At 39.6% G+C, this 23,608-nt stretch overlaps 1 protein-coding gene across 1 annotated transcript in view; it reads right to left on the minus strand.

The window, feature by feature from the left end:
• Positions 1–23,608, minus strand: part of ipo11 (importin 11) — a 110,671-nt gene that overhangs the window by 52,412 nt on the left and 34,651 nt on the right. The window contains exons 15-20 of the mRNA XM_070904488.1: positions 14,996–15,122; positions 6,467–6,500; positions 6,239–6,279; positions 5,999–6,115; positions 3,511–3,624; positions 630–745 (exon numbers count right to left, since the gene is read on the minus strand). Of these exons, the coding sequence (XP_070760589.1) occupies positions 630–745; positions 3,511–3,624; positions 5,999–6,115; positions 6,239–6,279; positions 6,467–6,500; positions 14,996–15,122 (549 nt within the window). The remainder of the gene's footprint in view (positions 1–629; positions 746–3,510; positions 3,625–5,998; positions 6,116–6,238; positions 6,280–6,466; positions 6,501–14,995; positions 15,123–23,608) is intronic.

The following is a 23,608-nucleotide window of genomic DNA, read 5'->3' on the forward strand; positions in this document are numbered from 1 at the left end:
CTGCAACTACTCAAGAAGGTGAGACATGACTGATTTGATGCATGCTCCACAAACTAATAGAAAAAGAACAAGACAGACAGATACTGAGAAGGACACAAAGAGAGGAAAACCATCTGATAAAAGTAAGAGAAAATGACATTGACTTTGTAAACAAATATTTGGGGCACGACTGTTTATCAGGCAGGATATAAGACAGGACAGAGACATAAGACTGTGGGGCTTTGTGCTACAAGCACACGCAGCATGCTGAACACTGCAGCTCTCCACGGGCATACAAAAAAAAGAGATTAAAGAGGGAGTTAAAAAGCAAAGAGATGTGGGAGAGGAACACAAGGTAACCAGGCAAATTCTCTTCTATTGAACCAAACCTTTTGTGGGTATAAAGCATTTGCAAAAAATGTGAGCGTACTGTTTTGCAGCAGATTCTTGAACTTTAAAATGGCATGTGCCGAAAACAACATAAAGACAGAGAGATAAAGACAGCTATAGGCATAGTATGGATGTGTAGGTGTGTACGTGAGTGTGGTCTGAAGTGCGAGGGAGGAAATGACATCGCTAAGTGCTTCACAAACGTCTGCCTCAGGGAGAAATGTGTAGTGTATATGCATGTGGAACGCGTGTGTCCGTACCAAAGCTCCAGTCCATCCTCCAGCAAATACACATGCGGCGGCTGGGAAACATCGGTGCTCAGCTGGATGACAGGAAGAAGGAAAGCGTACAGGTTCTTACTCTCTGCCCCCAGGCCCTGTGGGAACACACAGAAAGTCAATACCAAATCAGGAAATCCTGACAAAGAATGCAGACGGGGGGCTTTAAGAACTGTACTATATGTGCTTTAGCTTAATGGGTGTTCCTCGCAGACCGTGCAGAGTGGAGAAAGACTTATAGACAAGTTCAATATACCGCTGCTCTGACTCACCCCTTGTCAGAGCACACTGTCCCCTTGCTCCACTACTGGTGCGAAACCTTTTTTACAATAAATAAGATGCATGTAGCAGAGCCAGCAAGGTGCAGGGCGTGTTCAAGCGTTCCCACTTTCAATAACAAGGAAATGTCATAAATAGTGGATTTTTGTACACAAAGCACTTATGTTTGGCTGCAGAATACATGCCTTAAGGTGCAAGAGTTGTTTACAACATACAGCAAACAGCATGGGCCTGTTTACATCAATAGGTTGAGAAAAGACTCAAGTATAAGTGCAGGATCTAAATCAATGTCCATTTAGTGGTCATACACATTTTAATGACATTTCACGTGACATGGGGGTGAGTAGGAGACGGCAGAGTTTCCCTTTGGGAAGAATTCCTCTTTAAAATGGTAAATGGAAAGACTGCATTTATTTAGCGCTTTCATCCAAAGCGCTTTACAATTTTGCCTCTTATTCAAACATTTATACACACCAACTGTAGCGAGCTCCCATGCAAGGTGCTGGCCTGATCAGCAGGAGCAATTCACCGTCTTGCCCAATGACACTTTGTGACTGACATGTGGACAGGAGGAGCTGGAGATCAAACTGCCAACCCTGTGATCAGCAGAAGACCTGCTCTGCCTCCTGAGCCACAGCCCCACGTGTAATGTATGCACTCATTTGCTACATATGATCTCTACAGTACCACGTGGCTTTTAACTCACGGAGGACCGCGGTCGAGGACTTTGGCACAGGGAACACAGTTCAAGACTTAAAAACCAAAACAATTAACGCATTATATCAAACAAAATAGTAGACAGAACGCAGTTCACAACTATAGCATGAGAGTTCTTCCAAACGATTTTCGAGTGACCATTTGCAATTTGGATTCTGCTTCCCTGATCATATTTATCTGTGAGGAAACTAAAAAACTATTGTACAGTACACATATTTCTACTTTGCCTATACTGCTGCTCCTTCTCTGATACGTGTCAGTGAGTTCCAGCCCTGTTGATGAATTGAAGTAACAATGATGTTCTATTATTCTTTATTAGCTGTATCTGTAATATCTGTATTATTACAGGCACAGAGCCTATATCCATTTGGCTACATAAAATATACTTCTTTTCTAAAATATAACATCAGCATTATATTGTATATATTAAAATCTAAATTAGTATGCGGTTACACGATTTGCTAATCCAAGCCCCTTCAGCTGTACACCTTCAGTGCCTCCCACAGTTTGCCAGATGTGTACTGTACTTGTGCTACGCTCTCAAAGGAAGTGTGTCTGTATCACTGAGCATTTCATCTCCCACTATGAAGCAACGCAGCGGCAGCAACACAGGGGTCCAAGACTTTCTGCAGGCTATGACAGGCTGCTTCAATGGAGTGCGGAGTCATTCTCAGGCTCATTTTCTTCTTAACTTCAGTTAGTGATAAACCTGATTGATATTGAGGCAAATGATTGAAAATAATGTATTATACATGTTGCCCTACAAACGCAACAGAATATTTACACTTCACAATGCTAAAGAGCATAACAAATTTGTTTCAGTCTTTTGGACATACGTTTTAATCTGTGGTTTACATGTAATTGTGTGAGCAAGTGAATCTCAAGTGAGAATAACAAAACAGGAAAGACAGACAGAGCCTCTCTTCAGGTTCCCTTATCCAGCCAAGTCACAATTTCTGGCAGACGAGGGCAACGTAAAAAATACAAAAACATTTCTCACAGAAATCCAGTCATTTAGGGGAAATGCACCTGACCCAGGTCTCCCTAGCAGACATTTTGGAACTCAGCCTTAGCAACATGTGGCCAGACAAGTAAACCCACACTTACTGCCAGATCCACTGAACAGTACCACCTGTCACACTGCAGAACCCGGTAACTCCACTCACAATGAACAATAAACATAATAAACTTTAAATGAAAGGAGCTACCTAACTGAACCATTTATTAAGTTAAACCTCAGTTTTATTCTCTGCAGTGGCTTTTTGTAACCGTTTTTCTTAATTTAATTCCAATTTTTTTTGTTAATGGGCTCTTTTCTTGTGATCCTGGGAGAGAGATGAGAGCTGGCTCGCTGCAGTCAGCCAAATTAGTGCTGTGGATCAAAACCATGAGTGGTGAGTTTGGTATTTCTATCTGACAGCCACCGTATGAAGGTCCGGTACAGACAAACATCTAGGCTTGAGCTGCTGGATAGTGCTGTTGTGTAGTCTAATCAAGTAAAATAACATTGTGCTACTATTCACAGATGATTAGAAGGGGAATAAATGATAAACTTAATTATTAATTACTTAAAAATGTATCAACACTTTTGGTGCTTTACAACCACTCACTGAAAAGCATTTCTATTTAAGTAGCTGATATTTGTTGGAGTTACACAATGATGTTTAATTTTGTTCCATTACTTTTATTTTAGCCAACAGGTGGCACATGTGTTAAATGTGAAACACACACACATACAGAAAAAGAAAACTGCAGCTGTAACACTCATTGCCTGCAGGTGACGAACATTTCCATGCATGAACACTTAGGATATATGTGCCTTCTTTAACATGATGCACAAACATTGGAAGTTGGGAGTGCACCATACCTGTACCAGGTGGATGAGTGTTGTGAGTATGGCACATCGAAGCATGTTGTGTTCTTCCGATTGCTTCCAGAGCAGGGGCAGGTACTGAACCAGACAGCCTACATACGGACGGATCTGAGGCAGAAGAAAATTAAACAACAAATGAGAAGCAAAGCACATAATACTGAAATTCAACCTGCATCTTCCACAACAACCAATATGTTTAACTACTATCAAAGAGTCAACTGTGGATGACGCAGAAAATAAAATTTGGGAGCAGTGACAGGAACAAAGATGTTCTCTGAATTGTTCCTGTCTCAGTATATTAATCAAGATACCTAAACAACCGTTTATTTGGCCTTGAAAGCATGTTATCATTAAGTATATAGGATAAAAAAGAGCAACTATGCAATTAGTGTAATGCTTCCCCTCAAAGCTTTGTATGTTTGGTTTTTCTAGCAGTGAATTCAGACCCAATTCCCTTATTACTCTTTGCCTCCATCAACCCCTATCAGCTGCGAATGCTTCAGTTGAAAATACAGAATATATTTTCTTCTTAGTGTGACAGTGAAAATCAGAACTCCGCTGAGGTGATCTCTTGACGTGTCAACTCTACAGTCTGTAAAAGTGCTTGTGGAAGTCAATTTAGCCGACACATGATGTAAGTGCTTGTAGATCTGTGGCACGTATCAATTGATGGCAGCAACAATCACAGCTGAACTCAAGCGTAAAGTAGCATAATGACGTTCAGATTCTCCAGTATGCATTTTGAAAACATACCAGCTTTACAAGTAAGCTTTCTGATAATAGCTTAATCATTCTTGCTGTGCCTACTGGATTATACCATGGGCAAATATGTATATTGTCAATGGCTGATTGAAGGGGTGACAAGTGGCTTTTACATTTTGCCCATTATAAACTAAAAAAAATCAGTGGGCGAAACACCTTTCTTCTGAGGCACTCAGCTGACTAAAACAGAGAATATGAAACTGTGCATTGTCATACAAAATATTGACCCCCACGTCCACAGTTGATTTTATTCCGACATACTTTTTCTGAACCCATGCTCTATAATACAGCAACCTCCACCACAATCTCTTTGTATAACAGAATGGGGCTGTATTTCCCATTATTCTCTCAATACTGAGTCATAAATAACTAAAAACGAATATTTACACGAACGAATACAAAATTTATTTTGTTTTAAACACTAGAAAAATGTCGGTGGTCAGACACCAAGTGGATGCTATCACTCTCATTCCTGTGTGAAATTGGAAAATGTTATGGCACACTGTGTAATTTAGGTGCAGTTGCTGAGCAGCCAGCCAACTCTAAGACATCCAAGTATGGCACTGAATTACGGACTTCAAAAATTTTTCTGCCACATTCTTCTGCTGACTTGTGCTCACCCTTCGTATTCCCTGTAGCGGCTGTGTGGCCGGGCTGCAGACCCCACAATGGGATTTTTTGCTCGATTACACCTTTATAAGGGGCTGGCTAGGAGCAGAGGGAACAGTAAAAAAGAAAGACGGCATACAGCCTTGAGGAGAAAGATAAAAAAGTGAGAAAAACAGACCCACAAACCCGCCTAGGATGACATTTGTGAGACTGCGAGCAGAAAAAGGAGCTAAATCTCATCATATCTGTCATCATGTTCATTTCAACTCAAGCTGCATTCGTGGTTTCATTGACTAGTTTTCTCAGCTGCTGCCACTCTTTGTGGGTACAAAATCCCTTGTGAGAAGGGTTAGAATATTAATGATACTTCCACTGACTGTAGAAGTTTAGCCAGGGCCAGTGACTGGGGAAGACTTAACCAGACTGACAGTTCACAAGGATGAAAGCCATTTCCGTGACAGATTTAAGTCAAGGGATCGTTTAAGGGAAGGTGCTTAAAACGGATCTGAAAAGAGCCTGGGGGGGTCAAGAGGAAGGTCAATTTTTTAAGGGTTGGCAGTTAAGTGGATTAGAACGACTTATTGGATGCTCAGAAAAAAATAAAATCCATATTGCCACAAAAGCACTGCGGTGGCAGAGGGGAGACTGTATCATCGTGGTAAATGAGAGCAGACATCAGGACAAGGGCTGCCTTAGGCCTTGTGATTTACAAAGAGTCAAGAATTGGACTTGCAGTCGATTTTCCAGTGCCAGTGTCTCAGGATGTGAAAAATCATTAATGTCTAGCTTTCTTTGAGGACAGACCATGGTGGTCTGGGGCTAGTACAGGGTGACAGATGTTTTGTATCTGTGTTATAATGTTTTTTATAGCGTCACATGTCCCCTGCAGAGACCAAGTCAATTACTACAATTTCTGCAGTGTTATTCTTTACAAAGCAGCAGAAGAATATATGTCCCCTAATGTACAACACAAGGGCTCCTTCAAAGACATTTTAGAGTTTGACTCAACTTAACTTTACATACTGTAACTGATAATAGTAAAGAAATGGTAGGAAAAATAATATGTGACGTACGCTCCAAACACTTCGTTGTTTGATATCTCAAATCTCACCTGGATGTTTACTCTCTCAATGACGCAGGAGATGACATGCAACACCTGCATTTTAGTGTCGCACTCTGTGACCTGCTGCAACAACTGGAAGAGCAGCCCAAAGATAGACTCAAGGTACTAAACAAAGAGAGGAGAGTTGAAGAGTTAGAAAAATGGGAAATGAACACCTGATAATGATAATTTCTTCATTGGATTAAAAGGATATATAGTCATTTCCACATCAGTGATACATGTACTCACTGGGAGGAACTGCTCTGTCCGGAACTCGAAGTCATCAACAGGTGGTCATGCGTTAAGGATGAAATCAAACTGCTTATGAGAAGTATGTATAGGTATTGCTTTGGCATAACAAAGGACTGAAAAAGCTTGCATGTCATTAGATGCAGTGAGGCTTAAATAGCAAGCATAATAAGAACAGCATGATCAATTTATTTGATGCAAAAAAATGATCAAGTACAGGAAGGATATTGAGCTTCAGGGTTGTAGCTGTCTCAATCCGCACCTGTGAGAAAAAGAAGGTAAACATACAGCTCATTAGAAAAGCACTTTAGAAACTAGGCATTTTATTCCTCTATCAGTACATCTAGATTGTTAGCTAATCAAAGCTAACAAGAGAGAGAGTAGACGTACTGATTTTGTAGTGAACTATGCTCAGAAAAATAGACAGAGAGAGCAAAAGAAATATAGAAATGGATACACATGAACAGGCGAATGATTGCCACAGCTGTACATGCAGCAATACAACCAGACACAAAAACCATAATTACATTATGGCGGCCCCAGAAAAACCACAACAACCAGTTCTCACTTTTTTAACAAAAGCTTTTCATAACTGAACACTCTCTGAGTGTGTGCGCCTGAAGCATGTTAGCTAAATACAGGCTGTCTATTGTTATAAAAGGAAACGGGACGCTTCACTCTTATAGACTCTAGCAGTCTAATCTAGTGGTGTCAGAGTGATGGAGGTGGAAATGTACACCAGGGAGAAAGTGATCAGATGGAAGAGAGGAGATTAAAGAAGGTAAACGAGTGAAGAGAGGTGAGAGACTGAAAACTTAATCACAGCAGTCCTTGCTTTCAACAATTTCACAACACCTTTAAAATACAAAAGACATGAGTCCCTATAGGTAGATAAGTAAGAGTGTGTGTGTATGAGAGAGAGAGAGAGAGAGAGAGAGAGAGAGAGAGAGAGAGAGAGAGAGAGAGAGAGAGAGAGAGAGAGAGAGAGAGAGAGAGAGAGAGAGAGAGAGAGAGAGAGAGAGAGAGAGAGAGAGAGAGAGCCTTGCAATCAAACGTTATCAACATTGTCCAGTCTATTAAAGGTCTTCCTAAGCTTTGACATGTACTTTTTGTCTCCTAACAGCTACATTATTCCTTAAGTCTTTAGGTCCTATGACTCCACACCCTGGTCTTTTTTCTAGCTTGCCACAAGACTCAAAAAAAGTGTTTAGGAGCCTTTTTTGTGGTATTTAGATAACCTACTTTTTATTGTCCCGAATGCCGACTTTATATGATAAATAAAGCAGGTCTGAGCAAAAAATAGTGGTCTGTGTAATAATACTGGCTGGAAAAAGAAATCCTATCAATCCTTGTTTTCTCTCAGTGCACATTTTCACATCTATTAAATATGGTAAACCCTAGATTATAATCATGTTGTTTTGCAAGACAGCCTACATTTGCAGGAAGAAAATGTGTTTGTTAAATATTTTATTTTTCAGTTAATAAATCATTAATATATCCATATTTGTGGTTTAGTCTCTTAAAACACACAAGTGAAGTGAAGTGGTTGGAGTTTCTCTTTTTAGACTTTATTTTTCATAATTTCATACTTTTAGTGCCAATCAATTCACTTCAAAGGTAAGTCAGCTTTCTGGAAGTTGCTTATTTTGCACCGTGTTTATATTTTTGCGCATCACACCGAAGCACAAGCTCAGTAGTATCACACTTTCACATTTTCCCACTTTTGTAGTGACTGATTTAAATCAGCAAGAAGATTTCAAAAAAACAACTACAGAGAGTGATAACAACAAGGTCACGATTTCAGCTTTAAAATGCATGATGACATTTATACTTTTTATGACTAATTATGAATAGGATGTGACAGATTGTAAGGCTGCCATGATACTATCTGTCTAAAACAAGCAATAATATTGCAATTACATGATTTAGCATGGTTTTGTCAAAGGAGTATATGTCATCAATATTTGACACGTAACAACAGCACTGATTTCCCTTGTTGTGACTCAAAAATGAGATCTGGAGACCAGAAGTAAAATGCTGTCTCAACAAGGCAAGTTTCATCTCTCTGAGAAGAACAGCATGGCAGAAAATTGCTTCAGAAAGACAAGGAAGTCTTTCAAGTCATTGTGAATCTATGAAATATATTTAAATGGACAAACTGGCTTAATTGTCCTCCATTCACAAGAATTGCAGAACACTCATCCTATGTCCACATATGAAGATGAGCAAGACCACTGTAAAATGGACGTTCAAGAAATGAAATTGCTTAAAAGTTGAATTTGAGACATAGTTGGATTTAGAGACCCCTTGTACAAATTCCCTCCCCATGTCTGCAACATCATAAAATAGAGAATAATGTTTTCAGTAATGCTGCATACATTAATAAGCAACAAAAGGAGTATGTTGATGAACGAGGCCCATCAGTTGCCATCAGCACTGGCCTTGTTGGCAATTCAAACACTAATGAGAGAAACTGCATTTCAATTCCACAGCGAAGCATAGAAGATAATAGATTGCTTGATGAAATACTCAAATGGGTCTCAAACACACATGCACACATAATGGCTGACAATGATTCAGTCGAAACATTTGCTTCATGTCATTATTCAGTCTCAAACTGTCTTTGAGGGATACTAAAAAGCAGCGGGTTCAAGCTGAATTTAAAAGTGCTTAAAAGTGAAAATTAAATTGAACCCCCTCACTGAATCTAAACAAGCCAAAGAAAAGCTTCAATTTAGCAGCAACTACAAATGCACAAACTCTTCCTTCAGGAAAATAATTCAAGCAGTGCTCCACTGGTATAAACAAATTGCAGTTATTACCTGGACCTTAGACACATTTAATACAGATGGTATCAGCTAAATCAGCCCAGCAGAGGGTCAAAGCTTCATTGTGGCCTCATAGATAGAGACGATACACATGCATTATCTGGAAATTAGAATTAGAGCAGATATTTGCACAATTTGTAGCTACAGCTGGCTTATCAGTAAAATCACTGGAAATAAAGATAATTTATGATAAGCTTTTTCAAAGAAATGAAAAAGTGATTTACATATTGTGTCAGATAATTGAAGTAATAATTTTACAATGATTTAAGAGTTACACTGAGGACAACTACTTATGTTTGGTATGGGGAGAAAGCCACCTGATATAATGGCAACTTCTGATTCTCCATGACAATTCACTCCAATTCCATCTTTGCTACATCCTCTCCTTGCTGTCAGTGTGTGAACTTCAATTAAAAACCGATGTCAGTCTCGCATTTACTGTACAGTAACCAAAATGCGATTGTGTGGGTTTATAATCATTAAGTAAAAAATCCATATTTAAAATGCCTCAAAGCTTTTCTGCAGTCGAGGAACAGTGAGCAGAAATGGGACAAACTGTTGACTAAAACATCCCAGCTTGATGTCGTCAAAGCTGGCTTAACAGCAAATTCTAGAAAACATTATTACCTCCTGCAGGGAATGCAAATGGCCTGAAAACAGAAGGAGTTAAACTTGCCACCAAGATTATTTTTAGCCTTCACTCAGAATCTGTGAGTAAACATCAGAGAAGAATGCAGCTGTTGGGAGGAAATGAGGATTCAGCTCATGAATGTCATTGATAGATGCCAATGAACTGTTACTGTGTGTGCATGCACATCTTAGTCTCACATACAAAGCTCCCAGAAGACATAACGTTACCACAAAAACCTCTAATTATTGTAGATATCTCCATCATTTCATTCATCAGAAATGATGGAGATATCTACAATAATCTACAAATCTACAAATGTTTGACATTAACTGATGTCATTCAGGACACTTAAACGGAAACCCATTCAGCCCACATGTAGTTCAATGACCTTTTGATAAAACTGCAACCCTACTCACTCAACAGTTTTTCCGATAGTACTACATTAATGAAGATATCATTATTTCTGCCACCACTCTCACTCTCTTGTATTCTCCTCTTTCTCTCATTTAAAAAACAGGTTATAAGACAATGAAAAGGGGCAGCTACATGCCCAAGTGGCTGAGCTGAAGCATGCTCATAGGAGCAAATCAATACGTCCCTTTTGTCGATTACTCTTTTCAATAAAACTACAGAAACTGAAAGGTCAGAGATAAATATAACTGTTATCTTGAATGATTCACTGAACTGAACACAGAATAGCAATAGAGATATTGATAACCAATTGGACAGATTGATAGAGGGCAGTTTTCACCATTAGCCCATTAAAAGTTTATGATCAATAATTAATTCTGCCCAAGAGGTTCTAGTTGGCCCAGACAATATTGATCAGGAACCACAACATGATTAGTGAGCAGGGCAGTGATGTAACAGCAAGCTTGTGTGAAGAAAGACCATTAAAAATATAAGAGCCTTAATCAAATTTCAATGTACTGTATGTGACTAGATTATAAAAACTGTGTGTCTTTAATTTAATTTTACATTTTACAACTATAACTTTGGCTGGCTGGTTGGTTTGGTAGTAGACAGGTTTATGCAAAAGCAAGGAAAAATGTATTTCTTTGAATAATATCTATATCCCCATGTGTCTTCACTAGGAGATAAAACGAAGATGAAATGGAAAACTTAATAATGAATTTAAATCCCTACCCTCCCCTTTGTGACATGTATCTTGGTGCAGATTAACTTCAAGATGACATTGAATGTGAAATGCATAGGGAGACAACTGGCTATATGCATATAATGCTACATGCACACGTTTAATTCCACTGTAGCTGCCTGTTAATCATTTTACTATACAGCCAAATACTAAAATGTGACCTGCCTCAGTTAATTGGTATCCATAACAACAGGTGGCATCAGGTCCCATTGCAGTGTAAATGGCTGTGAAAACAAAATTAGAGTGCTGCAGACCTACAGTGGGGCAAAAAAGTATTTAGTCAGCCACCAAATTCTCCCACTTAAAAAGATGAGAGAGGCCTGTAATTTTCATCATAGGTACACTTCAACTATGAGAGACAGAATGGGGGGAAAGAATCCAGGAAATCACATTGTAGGATTTTTAATGAATTAATTCGTAAATTCCTCGGTAAAATAAGTATTTGGTCACCTACAAACACTCAAGATTTCTGGCTCTCACAGACCTGTAACTTCTTCTTTAAGAGGCTCCTCTGTCCTCCACTCGTTACCTGTATTAATGGCACCTGTTTGAACTCTTTATCAGTATAAAAGACACCTGTCCACAACCTCAAACAGTCAGACTCCAAACTCCACTATGGCCAAGACCAAAGAGCTGTCAAAGGACACCAGAAACAAAATTGTAGACCTGCACCAGGCTGGGAAGACTGAATCTGCAATAGGTATGCAGCTTGGTGTGAAGAAATCAACTATGGGAGCAATTATTAGAAAATGGAAGACATACAAGACCACTGATAATCTCCCTCGATCTGGGGCTCCACGCAAGATCTCACCCCGTGGGGTCAAAATCACGAGAACGGTGAGCAAAAATCCCAGAACCACACGGGGGGACATAGTGAATGACCTGCAGAGAGCTGGGACCAAAGTAACAAAGGCTACCATCAGTAACACACTACACCGCCAGGGACTCAAATCCTGCAGTGCCAGACGTGTCCCCCTGCTTAAGCCAGTACATGTCCAGGCCCGTCTGAAGTTTGCTAGAGAGCATTTGGATGATCCAGAAGAGGATTGGGAGAATGTCATATGGTCAGATGAAACCAAAATAGAACTTTTTGGTAAAAACTCAACTTGTCGTGTTTGGAGGAGAAAGAATGCTGAGTTGCATCCAAAGAACACCATAGCTACTGTGAAGCATGGGGGTGGAAACATCATGCTTTGGGGCTGTTTTTCTGCAAAGGGACCAGGACGACTGATCCGTGTAAAGGAAAGAATGAATGGGGCCATGTATCATGAGATTTTGAGTGAAAACCTCCTTCCATCAGCAAGGGCATTGAAGATGAAACGTGGCTGGGTCTTTCAGCATGACAATGATCCCAAACATACCGCCCGGGCAACGAAGGAGTGGCTTCGTAAGAAGCATTTCAAGGTCCTGGAGTGGCCTAGCCAGTCTCCAGATCTCAACCCCATAGAAAATCTTTGGAGGGAGTTGAAAGTCCGTGTTGCCCAGCGACAGCCCCAAAACATCACTGCTCTAGAGGGGATCTGCATGGAGGAATTGGCCAAAATACCAGCAACAGTGTGTGAAAACCTTGTGAAGACTTACAGAAAACATTTGACCTCTGTCATTGCCAACAAAGGGTATATAACAAAGTATTGAGATGAACTTTTGTTATTGACCAAATACTTATTTTCCACCATAATTTGCAAATAAATTCTTTAAAAATCAGACAATGTGATTTTCTGGATTTTTTTTTCTCATTTTGTCTCTCATAGTTGAGGTATACCTATGATGAAAATTGGAGACCTCTCTCATCTTTTAAGTGGGAGAACTTGCACAATTGGTGGCTGACTAAATACTTTTTTGCCCCACTGTACCTATATTATTTAACATTAGTTGTGTCTCCATAAACGTATTTTTATACTCACATATCAGTAGAAAAGCAAAAAAGTTTTTTTGCCTTTGTTGGAAAAAAAAGTTGAGTTGGGATATGGAAACACCTTTGCAGAATAAGTTCTGACGTTGCAAACATTTAACTGACATGACTGAGCAGCTATTTCCACTGAACTGTTCTGATCCACACTCCAATCCAGAAGTTTAGTCTCCAGACAGCATGAAACATGGCCAGTACTAGCTGACATGAAAGAACAAGTAAAACCTGCCCAAAAGAAACAAATAACTGAGGACCTCTCTCCATTTTCCTCCGGTAAATGGGTTAGATGGCCACGGTGACTTGTTTTGTTTTCGGTTCGCAACCTCTACATCATGGGTCACTAACAGGCGGACCGCGGTCTGAGTCTGGACCCAGACGCCGTCCTATACGGACCCGGACCTATAATCAATAAATTATTAAGGGATTTTAAATTTTGACGGGGCGCTCCTATTTTAACCGGCGCAGGTTTTTTAGTCTGTACAGCACTGGTTTAGCGGCTCAAGAAACTCACAGAACAATTGCATACGAGTTACGCCAGCCCACGTGACGCTACTCAGCCAATCAAATCTGTGCATTCCTGAATACACTCTGAATACAGACAGACGAGAGAGGTGAGAGGCGAGTGACAGATGATAAGACGAGTGAACGATACAGGGAGAGAGACTGTTAAGTCAAGATGTGAAACAGTTAAAGAAAAAGGTAAACTCAAGCTGCTGCTACATTTTATTTTGTTTTTCTAAAATTAAGCACTTTATTTTAAGATGCACAATTTTTCTAAAGCTATTTTATTTATTTTCTCTATTTTATTTTTAAATGCAGCCCTTCTTTTACTTAAAGAGAGAAGAACATTAAACATATCTACAGTATTATATATCTGTATAGTTCAATGTTAAGCGACAATAAATATTGTCAGAATGTTTTTGAATTGTACTTTCTTTATTTGATTTGACAGTCAGTTGTTGATTACATGCAGACGTTGATACAACTGCTAGGCTACTTCAATATATATCACACTAAATCTCAACGCAAGTTAGACATTATGATGTTCCGGACCTTTGCTTGAGGAAATTTTCTCTAACTGGACCTCTTCGAACTTTAGTTGAATACCCCTGCTCTACATCTTCTACTCTGTTTAGCGGATTACAGCCATGCATAAAGCGTAACCTATACTGCCAGCTTCTGACAAACATACATTTTGTAATGAGAAAATGGAAATACGCCTAATTCACATTTCTTTTTTTGTGGCATTTCAAAAGTTTGCTTAAAATTCAATTGACAATTGAATGGAAACACGGCTACTGTTAGTGTTACAATGTGTGCTTCTGTACCCTTAATATAAAGAAAGAACCCAATGGATGATGCATCATACATGTCATAACTGGGGACATGCAATTAACATTAGACAGCTCACAAATGTTATTGAGTTTATGCTTCCTTCCACCACATAATTATCATCAGAGCATGGTGTTTGCGTGGGCTCTGACTTACATTCATTATTATCTTAATTATGTTATAATCCTAATTACATTATAATCACATTATATGTTTATTGCAACTAAGGAAGGCAAATAAACACACATCTAAAAGTTCCTCCACACAAAGATGGATTATGGAGCAAGAGAGGAAATTAGACGCAGAGAGATTGAACCCAGTTACTCATAAGGGTTCAATCCAATGGTGAGATTATGTTGGATTGCACTGTAAATGCATAGAATATTTCACATTCCTTTGAATCAATATGAATCAAAGAAAACACTTAAATCCATTGCATGGCTCATGAGGCAAGAAACCCGTGGCGGAATGTAATTTGAGTTGAGGATAACTTTGTCATAATAATAGCCACTTTTCCACAAATAGGATCACACATGGGTTTATCAAAGCCATGGCTGAATAAAAATGTTAATGAGTAAATAGAAATCGAGCTTTTCAACCAAAACTTATATGTGTGTGTGTGTGTGTGTGTAGAAAAATAGAAAACCTCAAATAGTATGTTGAGAAATCAGATGACAAAACCCACAATCTCTGACTGACTATGTTTGACTTTATTTGCAGAAGGTTGGCAGCATAATAGCTGTAGTTCCATGCTGTTAAGCAGAGAACAGTGTTTGTGTAGCTGACTGTGCACTTTCACTAACACCCCATTTCAGTCATTACGACGACAATGTTTTCTGGGGAAGCAGGCAAACCAGTCATTATAAGCAGTTTGCAAACCAAGTGTCTATAGCCGCCTTACCACCAAGTCAGGATCCTGCATGAGGCTCAGGATGACCTCATAAAGTAAAGGTCGAAGGTCAGATTTGAACTTGACAGAGATCCACTGTCCTATAAGCCAAATGACTCGTCTGCGAATCAACTTGTACCTGGAGAGAAAAGAAGAGAGGATGGGAGAGATGTTAGTTCTGGTTGCACTCTTCATCCACATCATAATTTAGAGATCTCCACAAGGTAGCTACAGTATTTATGGATCTATTTAAAACAATTGAGCCAGATATTTAAATGATGAGTGCTGTCATTGCTTATGGCTCATATTGAAATTGCTTTTATCAGTTGCTTACATATGGCGGAGACTGCAGTATAATTTGTGCTCTGAGGGAGAGAGCCATATCACTGTCCCTTTATTACACATATCCAACTCCAAGACTATGTCTTATTCAACCCACACTCTGGTTGTTCACATTTCAGTGTGCATGTGTATGCCACCAGATTAGGGTCTTCAGAGAGGTAGAGATAGTGGCACTATCAAACAGGATAATGGAGACCAAGGTGGACATAAAACTGACTAAAAACACAACCAAAGGGACAAACTGAGAAAAAGAAGAACTAGGTGAAAAAAGTGTAGAATGTGCATGTTGGGTGTGTATTTGTTTACATTAATGGATGCCAGCAAAGCCTGAGGGACATTGTGACCAGTGACAGAAAAACTAAATAAGGGAAATAGCCTAGTTCAAAAACTAAAATGTTCAAAAATCCTCTGGGGCTAAAAACTGTGGGATATGAATTAAAATTCCCTGCGCTGCATGTTCCAAATGTGGGGCACTGCATATTGGGAACTGATGGTTTTTCAACAGTTGTATTGAGCAGGCAAGAAGTGTCCCTCTGCATCTGCCCTTGTTTGTATCCAAGGCAGAAACTGTGTCTGAGGACCACCTTGACAGAAATGAGCGGATGGAGGGATGAAGGAATGAGAGGATAAAGGATAGGGGGATGTCACTCTTGTTGGCTTCTTGTCAAATATCCACAGGGAGCCAGAGACCACAGTCTGGGCCACTAGCCAGAAGACACTAAACAGCAGCATGACTCAGGACTTGGAGACGGCAAACAACACTTTGTGCATGTGTCAGTCTGTGTTTGTGCATATCGGCGTGCAAGAAAAGAGAAAAATGGATTGCTTGTATAAATAAGCACAAAAGCTTGTTTCTGTGTTTTGTTTTGATAAGTGGTTTAATTGATATACAAATACATTTTAAATAATTATTTCCCAAAAGCATTTTGAAAACTAAAACTTAGCCTATAGATTACCACTAACAATATTAAGCTAAATGCATTTTGGACTTGAGTTCTCATCATCTTAAAAGCACAAGATGGCGCTCAGACACTCCTGGGCTAAACTGCTCAGGCGGAGAAGAACATGCAAGGAGTGTAAGCTAACATCCAATTACTTTTAAGGCAAACAAAGGCAGAGCAATCAGATTTTCTACAAGCTTTTATGGAGGCAGCAAACATATGGGATGGTTCCAACATTATAGAGCAGATACGGCAGTGCCAGTGGACAATGGCCATGGGCACATTCCCAGAGCTCTCCCTGTATTCAGGTTCCAAACAACAGCTTGGCACCAAAATACTGGCACTCAGATAACAAGTCGGTGACATGAAGAAAAAATAATTAAATTACAGATGATTATCTGTCGTCACAATAACGCTCATACAGGGTAAATCTACAGGATACCTTCGCTTTTTGGTGTATTCTTTAACACAACAAATAAAGAAAAATATGTCACAAGTTCTTTTTATATAAAGCATAGTCGACAACCATTGGCAAATATGTGTTAATGTGAGTTTAGACTTCAGCGCACACAAAAGGAATCCTGACAATCGTCAGTGTTACTTCTGACAACATTATAATCCATATGCTGATCATGGCATCTGTTGAAGTGACTAAAAGATTAGCGTTCCCAACTCTGCATGCAATATAAGAGTGTGGCGCATGTATGCATGTCTGTTACTGACAAATACAGAATATTTGCTTCACCTGGGGAGACTACAGCTGGTAGTGTTTATTATTGGTGTGCTGGCAAAGTGGAAGAAAAGGATGGAAAGGCAGATGGACAGGCAGGTTGACGGGGTTATTTTTCCGTCAGTCAAAGGTTAGACATGACTCATTCACACTAAACCTGTCTCCTACTCCATAACTTCACACAGCTGTCAGCGAACCTGCTCATCATTCTGGCAAACACATGAGAAATCCATGCGGACAAAATATGAACTAAATGAAAAGCAGAATCTGAATTTTACATCATCCTTGAACAAGTGGACACACTGTTTCTTTGCCATTTTAGGGAAACATGTTCAAAAGGTAGTGGGAAAGGGTGCGAGTCTAAGGCCTTTGTGTGATGCTTGTTTTGTTTCATATTTAGTGTGTTTGTATGTGCTTAAATAATGTGGTTACTGGCATCCATCTGGATAAGGTAATCTAAGGTAAATAGTTCTCAATCTGAGGATTTGAAGAGTCTCTCATACAAACTAAAATCAACATTAGTAAGTAAATATTATTTGTAGTGTGTAACTCATACCACTTCTGTAGAAAAGCCCGAAAATGTATGTTTAGAATAATCAGAATCAGAATCAGAAATACTTTATTGATCCTGGGGGGAAAGTGTACAGGAGAATAGGTTTTTGCATTGGGTCAAAAGGTGGTGTAAGGCCTGGTGTAAGGTTTTAATGGCCAGATAGGTATTCATGCGGTTTCAACAACACCTCAGTGTAGCTTTTTAGCTCCTGCACTGCGAGCAAATGTCAGTATAGTCACTATAACTCGAAGACTATTCGCTTAATGGTGCCAACACCAAGTGAAAGACCTTGCGAGTCACAATGGCAGAACGTACAAGAGAAACAGAAGTAAACAGAATTACACTGAAACTATTAACTAATAAGAGGGAAATCCCCAAAATGCAGCCGTCAACCAATCCACATTTATAGTCAGACAAATTGATTGTGAGTCATGAACCCAGCTGTGTGAAAAAGTCTGATTCGTTCAGCTAGCCAGTTTGCACATAGTGCAGCAATGACAGCCCAATGCGGTGCTTCTTTTTGCTCATACAACATTTTACCTGCGTGAACATGACAAATTCAATTATGTTTGGAGTATAAAGCAAACAGAAATGAATCCACAGTGGCAAATACTAGCAATAAGGGAATATTAAGTTCCAATATTAAGATCGTCTCGCATAGCCAGACCTATCTCCACACTTTGGAGAAAGGTCTGGCTTAACTGATTATCATTCTGGGATAGAGGAAATTTCTTTAACCAATCACAATCGTCTTGGGCGGCGCTAAGAAATCGTTGGCCAATGGCAGTTGGCAAGTTTAAGATACCCAAAGCACAGAACCATTTTACAGCATATATAGGTCACCCAGAAGAGGGACTGACTTTTCTAACAAAACTCCACACAAAAGGTCAAACCACAAAAGGCAATGTCAAAATGCCAAAGTGTTTCGCAGCTTTCTATGCTGGCAGCGTCTGACAGTAGATTGATGGAACACACTCTGTATCTGTATCTCACTGTCTAGGTGACACAAAAGGCTCCCTCTGGCTATTCTGAGATGTCAATGTGAATGATATTAAGGGTGTGTTTGGCTGTGTCCAAGTAGGAGTCATGGGTTCTGTGTGTGTGTGTGTGTGTGTGTGTGTGTGTGTGTGTGTGTGTGTGTGTGTGTGTGTGTGCATGTGCTCAATGATGACTTGCTGTCATCTCTGTGCTCTCAGACAAGATGATTCATCACAGGTATGACAACTGTTTTGGTTGAGGCAGAGAAGGGAGGAAAAGATTGACAGCAAGTCAAAATCTAAGTGTGCATGCCGATAAGTGTGTAACTATGACTGTGTATACAGTATGAGTTTGTGTAGTCATTATGTCAAAAAGTGACAACCAACGATTTTTAAAGGGAGCTTACTAGCGGCCCGAGGCTCAGCCACAGGTGTAAGTCACACACAATAGTTTTGCTGACAGATATGGTTATTAATTTTTAGACTTTTGCTGCGTCATATTGAGTGATACAGACAGACTCAAGCAGGGCTCAATATTAAATCAGTGAAACCTACAAGAGGCATAAAGGCACTTTCGAACCAAAATAGGGGAAAGATTACCAAACCTGGAAGTAAATAAGTAAACACATACACAGTTTGTACATGTACAGTAAGGGATAATACCCAACAGGTAATATGTTTCAGAATTGCAATGGATGACGCAGAGGCTGACCTGACATGAAGTGGAGGGTGATTTGCCTCGCTTGCCTCGGAGGGTATTATCCCGCTTATACCATAGCCACACACAACAAAATGCCATTTGTGCTCAAATTAAAAGTTTCAGTTGTTCAGTTACTCTTAAGTAATTCTGATATCGCTTTTAAACTTTGTGAAAAATAGTTCCTGAGCCTAAGAATTTCTCTAGTTAGCATTGCTCAGAGTTTTAAAGTTTTGAAATCTCTACACCCTCAGATCCGCAGGCTACCAGCTTCACCACAACTACCGTTATTTTAAACGCCCTTTTCTCTTGCCAATCAATAATCCAGCAAAACAGCAAACATGAGTTGATACTAAGACCTCATTACCTTGACTCTACACTGCATCATACTGATCAAAGACCATTTGAATCAATCAAGTACACCATCTCTACCCTTGAGGACAAGAGGAGGGACACCTGGATGTCAACCAGCTTGTCAACACAGAAGCTCCACAAACCGCTGATGTCATGTAGTGCTCCTGGCTCCCCATCTGGACGTAACATTAGTCCATCTCATTCTCTCACGGGTTTCTAAGAGGTCTGTGTGGGGCACGACAGCCTACAGGGGCAACAAAACCCACGGCAGATGAAGGTTCTCTTACATTTTCTTTCTTGTTATCCAAGGCTGCAGGGAGACATGCTGTGATGCGCATTTGCAGAGCAGGCTGTATAGCCATTTATTTTCAAGCCATAAAATGGCAGGAGATGCAACATGACAAAATCATAACCAATATCTTTGTAACTCTAGAACTATATTATAGAATGTTTAACATAAATTATCAATCGGGCATGGATAGGGCAATGACAGGGCTTCTGTCATTGCATTGACATAATTGGCTTAGCTAGAACAGACTTCATTACAGCTCCATACATAGCGAATGAGAAAAAAGTAAATTTGCCATCCGTAGTAATATTGCCTTATTGTTGATGGTGATAACTGAGCACTTGCAACACCTAAGAATACCACAAAATGTCCCAGAAATTGATTCAGAACCAGGATTTATGAGCATAATCAGGATCAATAAAATCTAAATGATATCCTGCCCTAGGGAAACAGCATGGTAACTGATACAGACAAATTGCGGGCTCAGAGGCAAGCAGGCAGCAGAAATTCCTGCAGGTGTGGGAGCAGGTGGGTGTAGACTACTCGTCCAAAGGTTTTTATTATTTCTTTTTCTTTTTTTTTTTTTTTTTTTTTTTTTTTTTTAAATTGTATCTCTCCTGCTTAGTATAACGTTGTTAATGTTTAGTATTTTATTGTTCTTTGTGAGGTGGATCAAGGTCCAACTAAGCAAGCAGTATTAAACGCTCCAACAGCCAAAACCCAGAGGGCCAAGGAAGGCAGGCAGTGCAGCATGATCTGGGAATGCTCTGGTAACAGCGGCAAATGTGCACCAGGCAAGTGTGTCGGCCAGAAAATCTGCTTTGAATGTGGCAGATGCCAATGTAGGCATTGTCCTTCTGCTTCTCATGAGATATTGCCAAGTTGGGGAAATATTTCAGCCATGTCGCTTCTCTGTTTTAGCTGGCTTTACTATTTTCCCAGTGTTGCAAAACTAAATCAGATCAGGGTAGACTGCTACTTTTAGACGTAGATGAAATGTATACCTTTAAAGTAGTGCTGATGGGTTGAATGAAAACATATATCCTTGGATAATCACCTTTCATGTCTGAAAAGCTTTGTCCCCACCTTTAAGAGACGTGTTGGCCCCATATAAAAACTATTAAGTAAAGCTGAGAGTTAATTTCATATTATTATTGTTTTTCTATATTTTCTTTCATAGAAAAACAAACTATACAGTGTGTGAACACACAGTATGTGCTAACCTGTTTGCAGTGGAGAACAGCAATAATGCAATACAATGGCTACAGCAAAATGCTTATGTTTCCCAAGACGAAACATAAAAATTGTTCATATAAAATAAACAGACTATGGACAAACAACCACTAGGCTGAATTCAACTCCACTCTTCCAACATGGCCTTCACCCCAGCACACTCGAGCCAAAGCTCAACAGTTCATCACACACAGAGAATAAATTGATTAGAAAAACGGACTCCTTGCTGAGGTGACAAATCAATCACCAAGAAAGACTTCTTTTCTTTAAAGAGAAAATACACTAAGTGACTAGAAAAATATAAACCCTGCCTGCACAAAAGCAGTGGATCATTCCTGATTTGCAAACAGTATGTTGTTGCATAAACAGGTGCATGAACGGATATGGATTGCAACGAATAATCTTTAAACATTTACATTTTGCCTGCTAGAGCATATATATCTGCTTGGTAAATCACTTATTCTATGTCCCCCTTTGAGAAAAAAAAAATCTGGAACCAAAAGGGAGAAACCACCATGAGCCAGACAACAGCCTGCATCAGAGCCACAGACTTTGAACAACAACCCACATTACCTTTCCTGCTAAAGTCTCCTTCTTATCTAACTTACAAACAGGAACATGCTTCTTGTCCTGCACCATAGCTTGTTGAACAAGTGACCAAACACACATTCACAGAGGGAAAGAGCACTGCATATAGGCTACAGCGCAACTTTGTCTCTTGGCATTTTTTTTTTAATGTACCAGAGCCCAAAACACTCGAACAAAATAGAGATAAATCAGCACAGGTTATTACAAGTAATCACACAACAGGTTCCCACAATTCCAAGATATTAATCCACCTTAACGCCTTGGAATAAACTTGAAAACAGCTTCAGTAAAAAGGAACACCCACCTATAAACATTAAGCAGTTGCGCAAAGCACTGATGTCTGCATGGTCAGCTTTGATACGAAGGCATATAATATATAATTCCAGACAGTGAGTTTTTTCAAACATCTGAGGAAGTACATTCTTGTGACTAATATACTCCACTGGGAGTTGAGAATGAGATATAGAATTCTGACAGGATGTAAAACATGCTGACATACTGACAGCGTGAATGCAAGCACTTAGGCAAAAGGTGCATGCACACACACACAAAAAAAACACAAGCCTATGATTGCTACAGAACAAAGAAACTCCACTCAATGAGGGACATCATCAAAAAGGTCCGTGTTTTAATATCCATACCGATTATATATTCTCATCGCAGAAACCTCTTCAAAAAGACTGTGGGAACATCTCAAATCTGACAGAAACACAGCCTGATTCAGCACCCACGAAGAGAGGAATCAATGTGAGTTGAAAAGTTTACCTACTGTCATTTATACAACTAACCTTGGTTTTACTAAAACTAATTTAAAAAAAATCCTCTTAGCACAAAGCAATAGATTATCATCTCTGTTGTTTTGAAAAGACCTTATTTTTTTGGAATCATATTTTCATGGTTAACAAGGAGACTAAAACCAACAATGAATTTATGCTGCATACATCTATTAATTGTTTAGCCACAGGCTGACATCCTTCTATTAAAAACAGAAACAGAAAGCAACAGAGGTGGCATTAGGCTGCATCCATGTGCTGTTTGCTTATTTGTTTTCATTTCTGTTCTCTATTCATGTGCCCCTATCCTAGGGTGAGGCCTAAGTGACATCCCTAGATATTATTCAATTTGTTTAATACAAAAAAAATCAAGTGAAACTTCAATCAATAGGAAAATATGAGTCACATAGTGTGGAGGTGAACTGAACTTTAAAAAAACCCAAAGCAATAAGGGCCCAGGTACAAAGTGGAGGGGTTATTCACACCTGCACTGTGTGGGAGCAAAGCCACAGTGACATCAGCACGCCTGCACTCTTGACGTCATCACCAACCTGAGTGGTCGACCTTTTGAGTGCTGCAGGCTTTTTGTTTTGATTATCTTGGGTCCGTGGGTGCAGGGCACTTCTTTGTTCTTCATATCACTCTCACCAAGTCGCCTCTGGCCACTCTCCCTCTTTCCATCACTTTTTAAATGCATTCATCTATCAGATCAATGCTTATTGTTACGGCATCTGACCGTCAGTAGACCCATGATGAGGTTTGTAGAGTTTGTACAACTGTTTTTCTACTTAAACTAACCTGGTACAGTGCTGATGCTGTGACACATTTAACTGTCGCTTGTAGAGTGATTGTGTGAATACAAGCAGCAGTCAATGTGACCATGGCAGGCATTGACTCAAAGCATCAGTTGGCTACTTGTGAGCCTTTTGGCATGCATTGACTGTGCTGCTGATTGTAATCAATAGCTGGACAGAGGTTAATAGTCAATTAGCTTTAATTACACTGAAAGCAATGTTAACAATGGAATGCATCTGGCACCAATAACGTCTGAAAGTGAGCTCACATAGGAGTAAAACAGCCATTTTAAAAAGAATTGCCTAACTGCCGTTTCAAGGCTATATAACATAGGTGAGATAAACTCAAGAGTC

This window comes from Enoplosus armatus, chromosome 4, assembly GCF_043641665.1.
Source record: "Enoplosus armatus isolate fEnoArm2 chromosome 4, fEnoArm2.hap1, whole genome shotgun sequence".
Taxonomy (NCBI): domain Eukaryota; kingdom Metazoa; phylum Chordata; class Actinopteri; order Centrarchiformes; family Enoplosidae; genus Enoplosus; species Enoplosus armatus.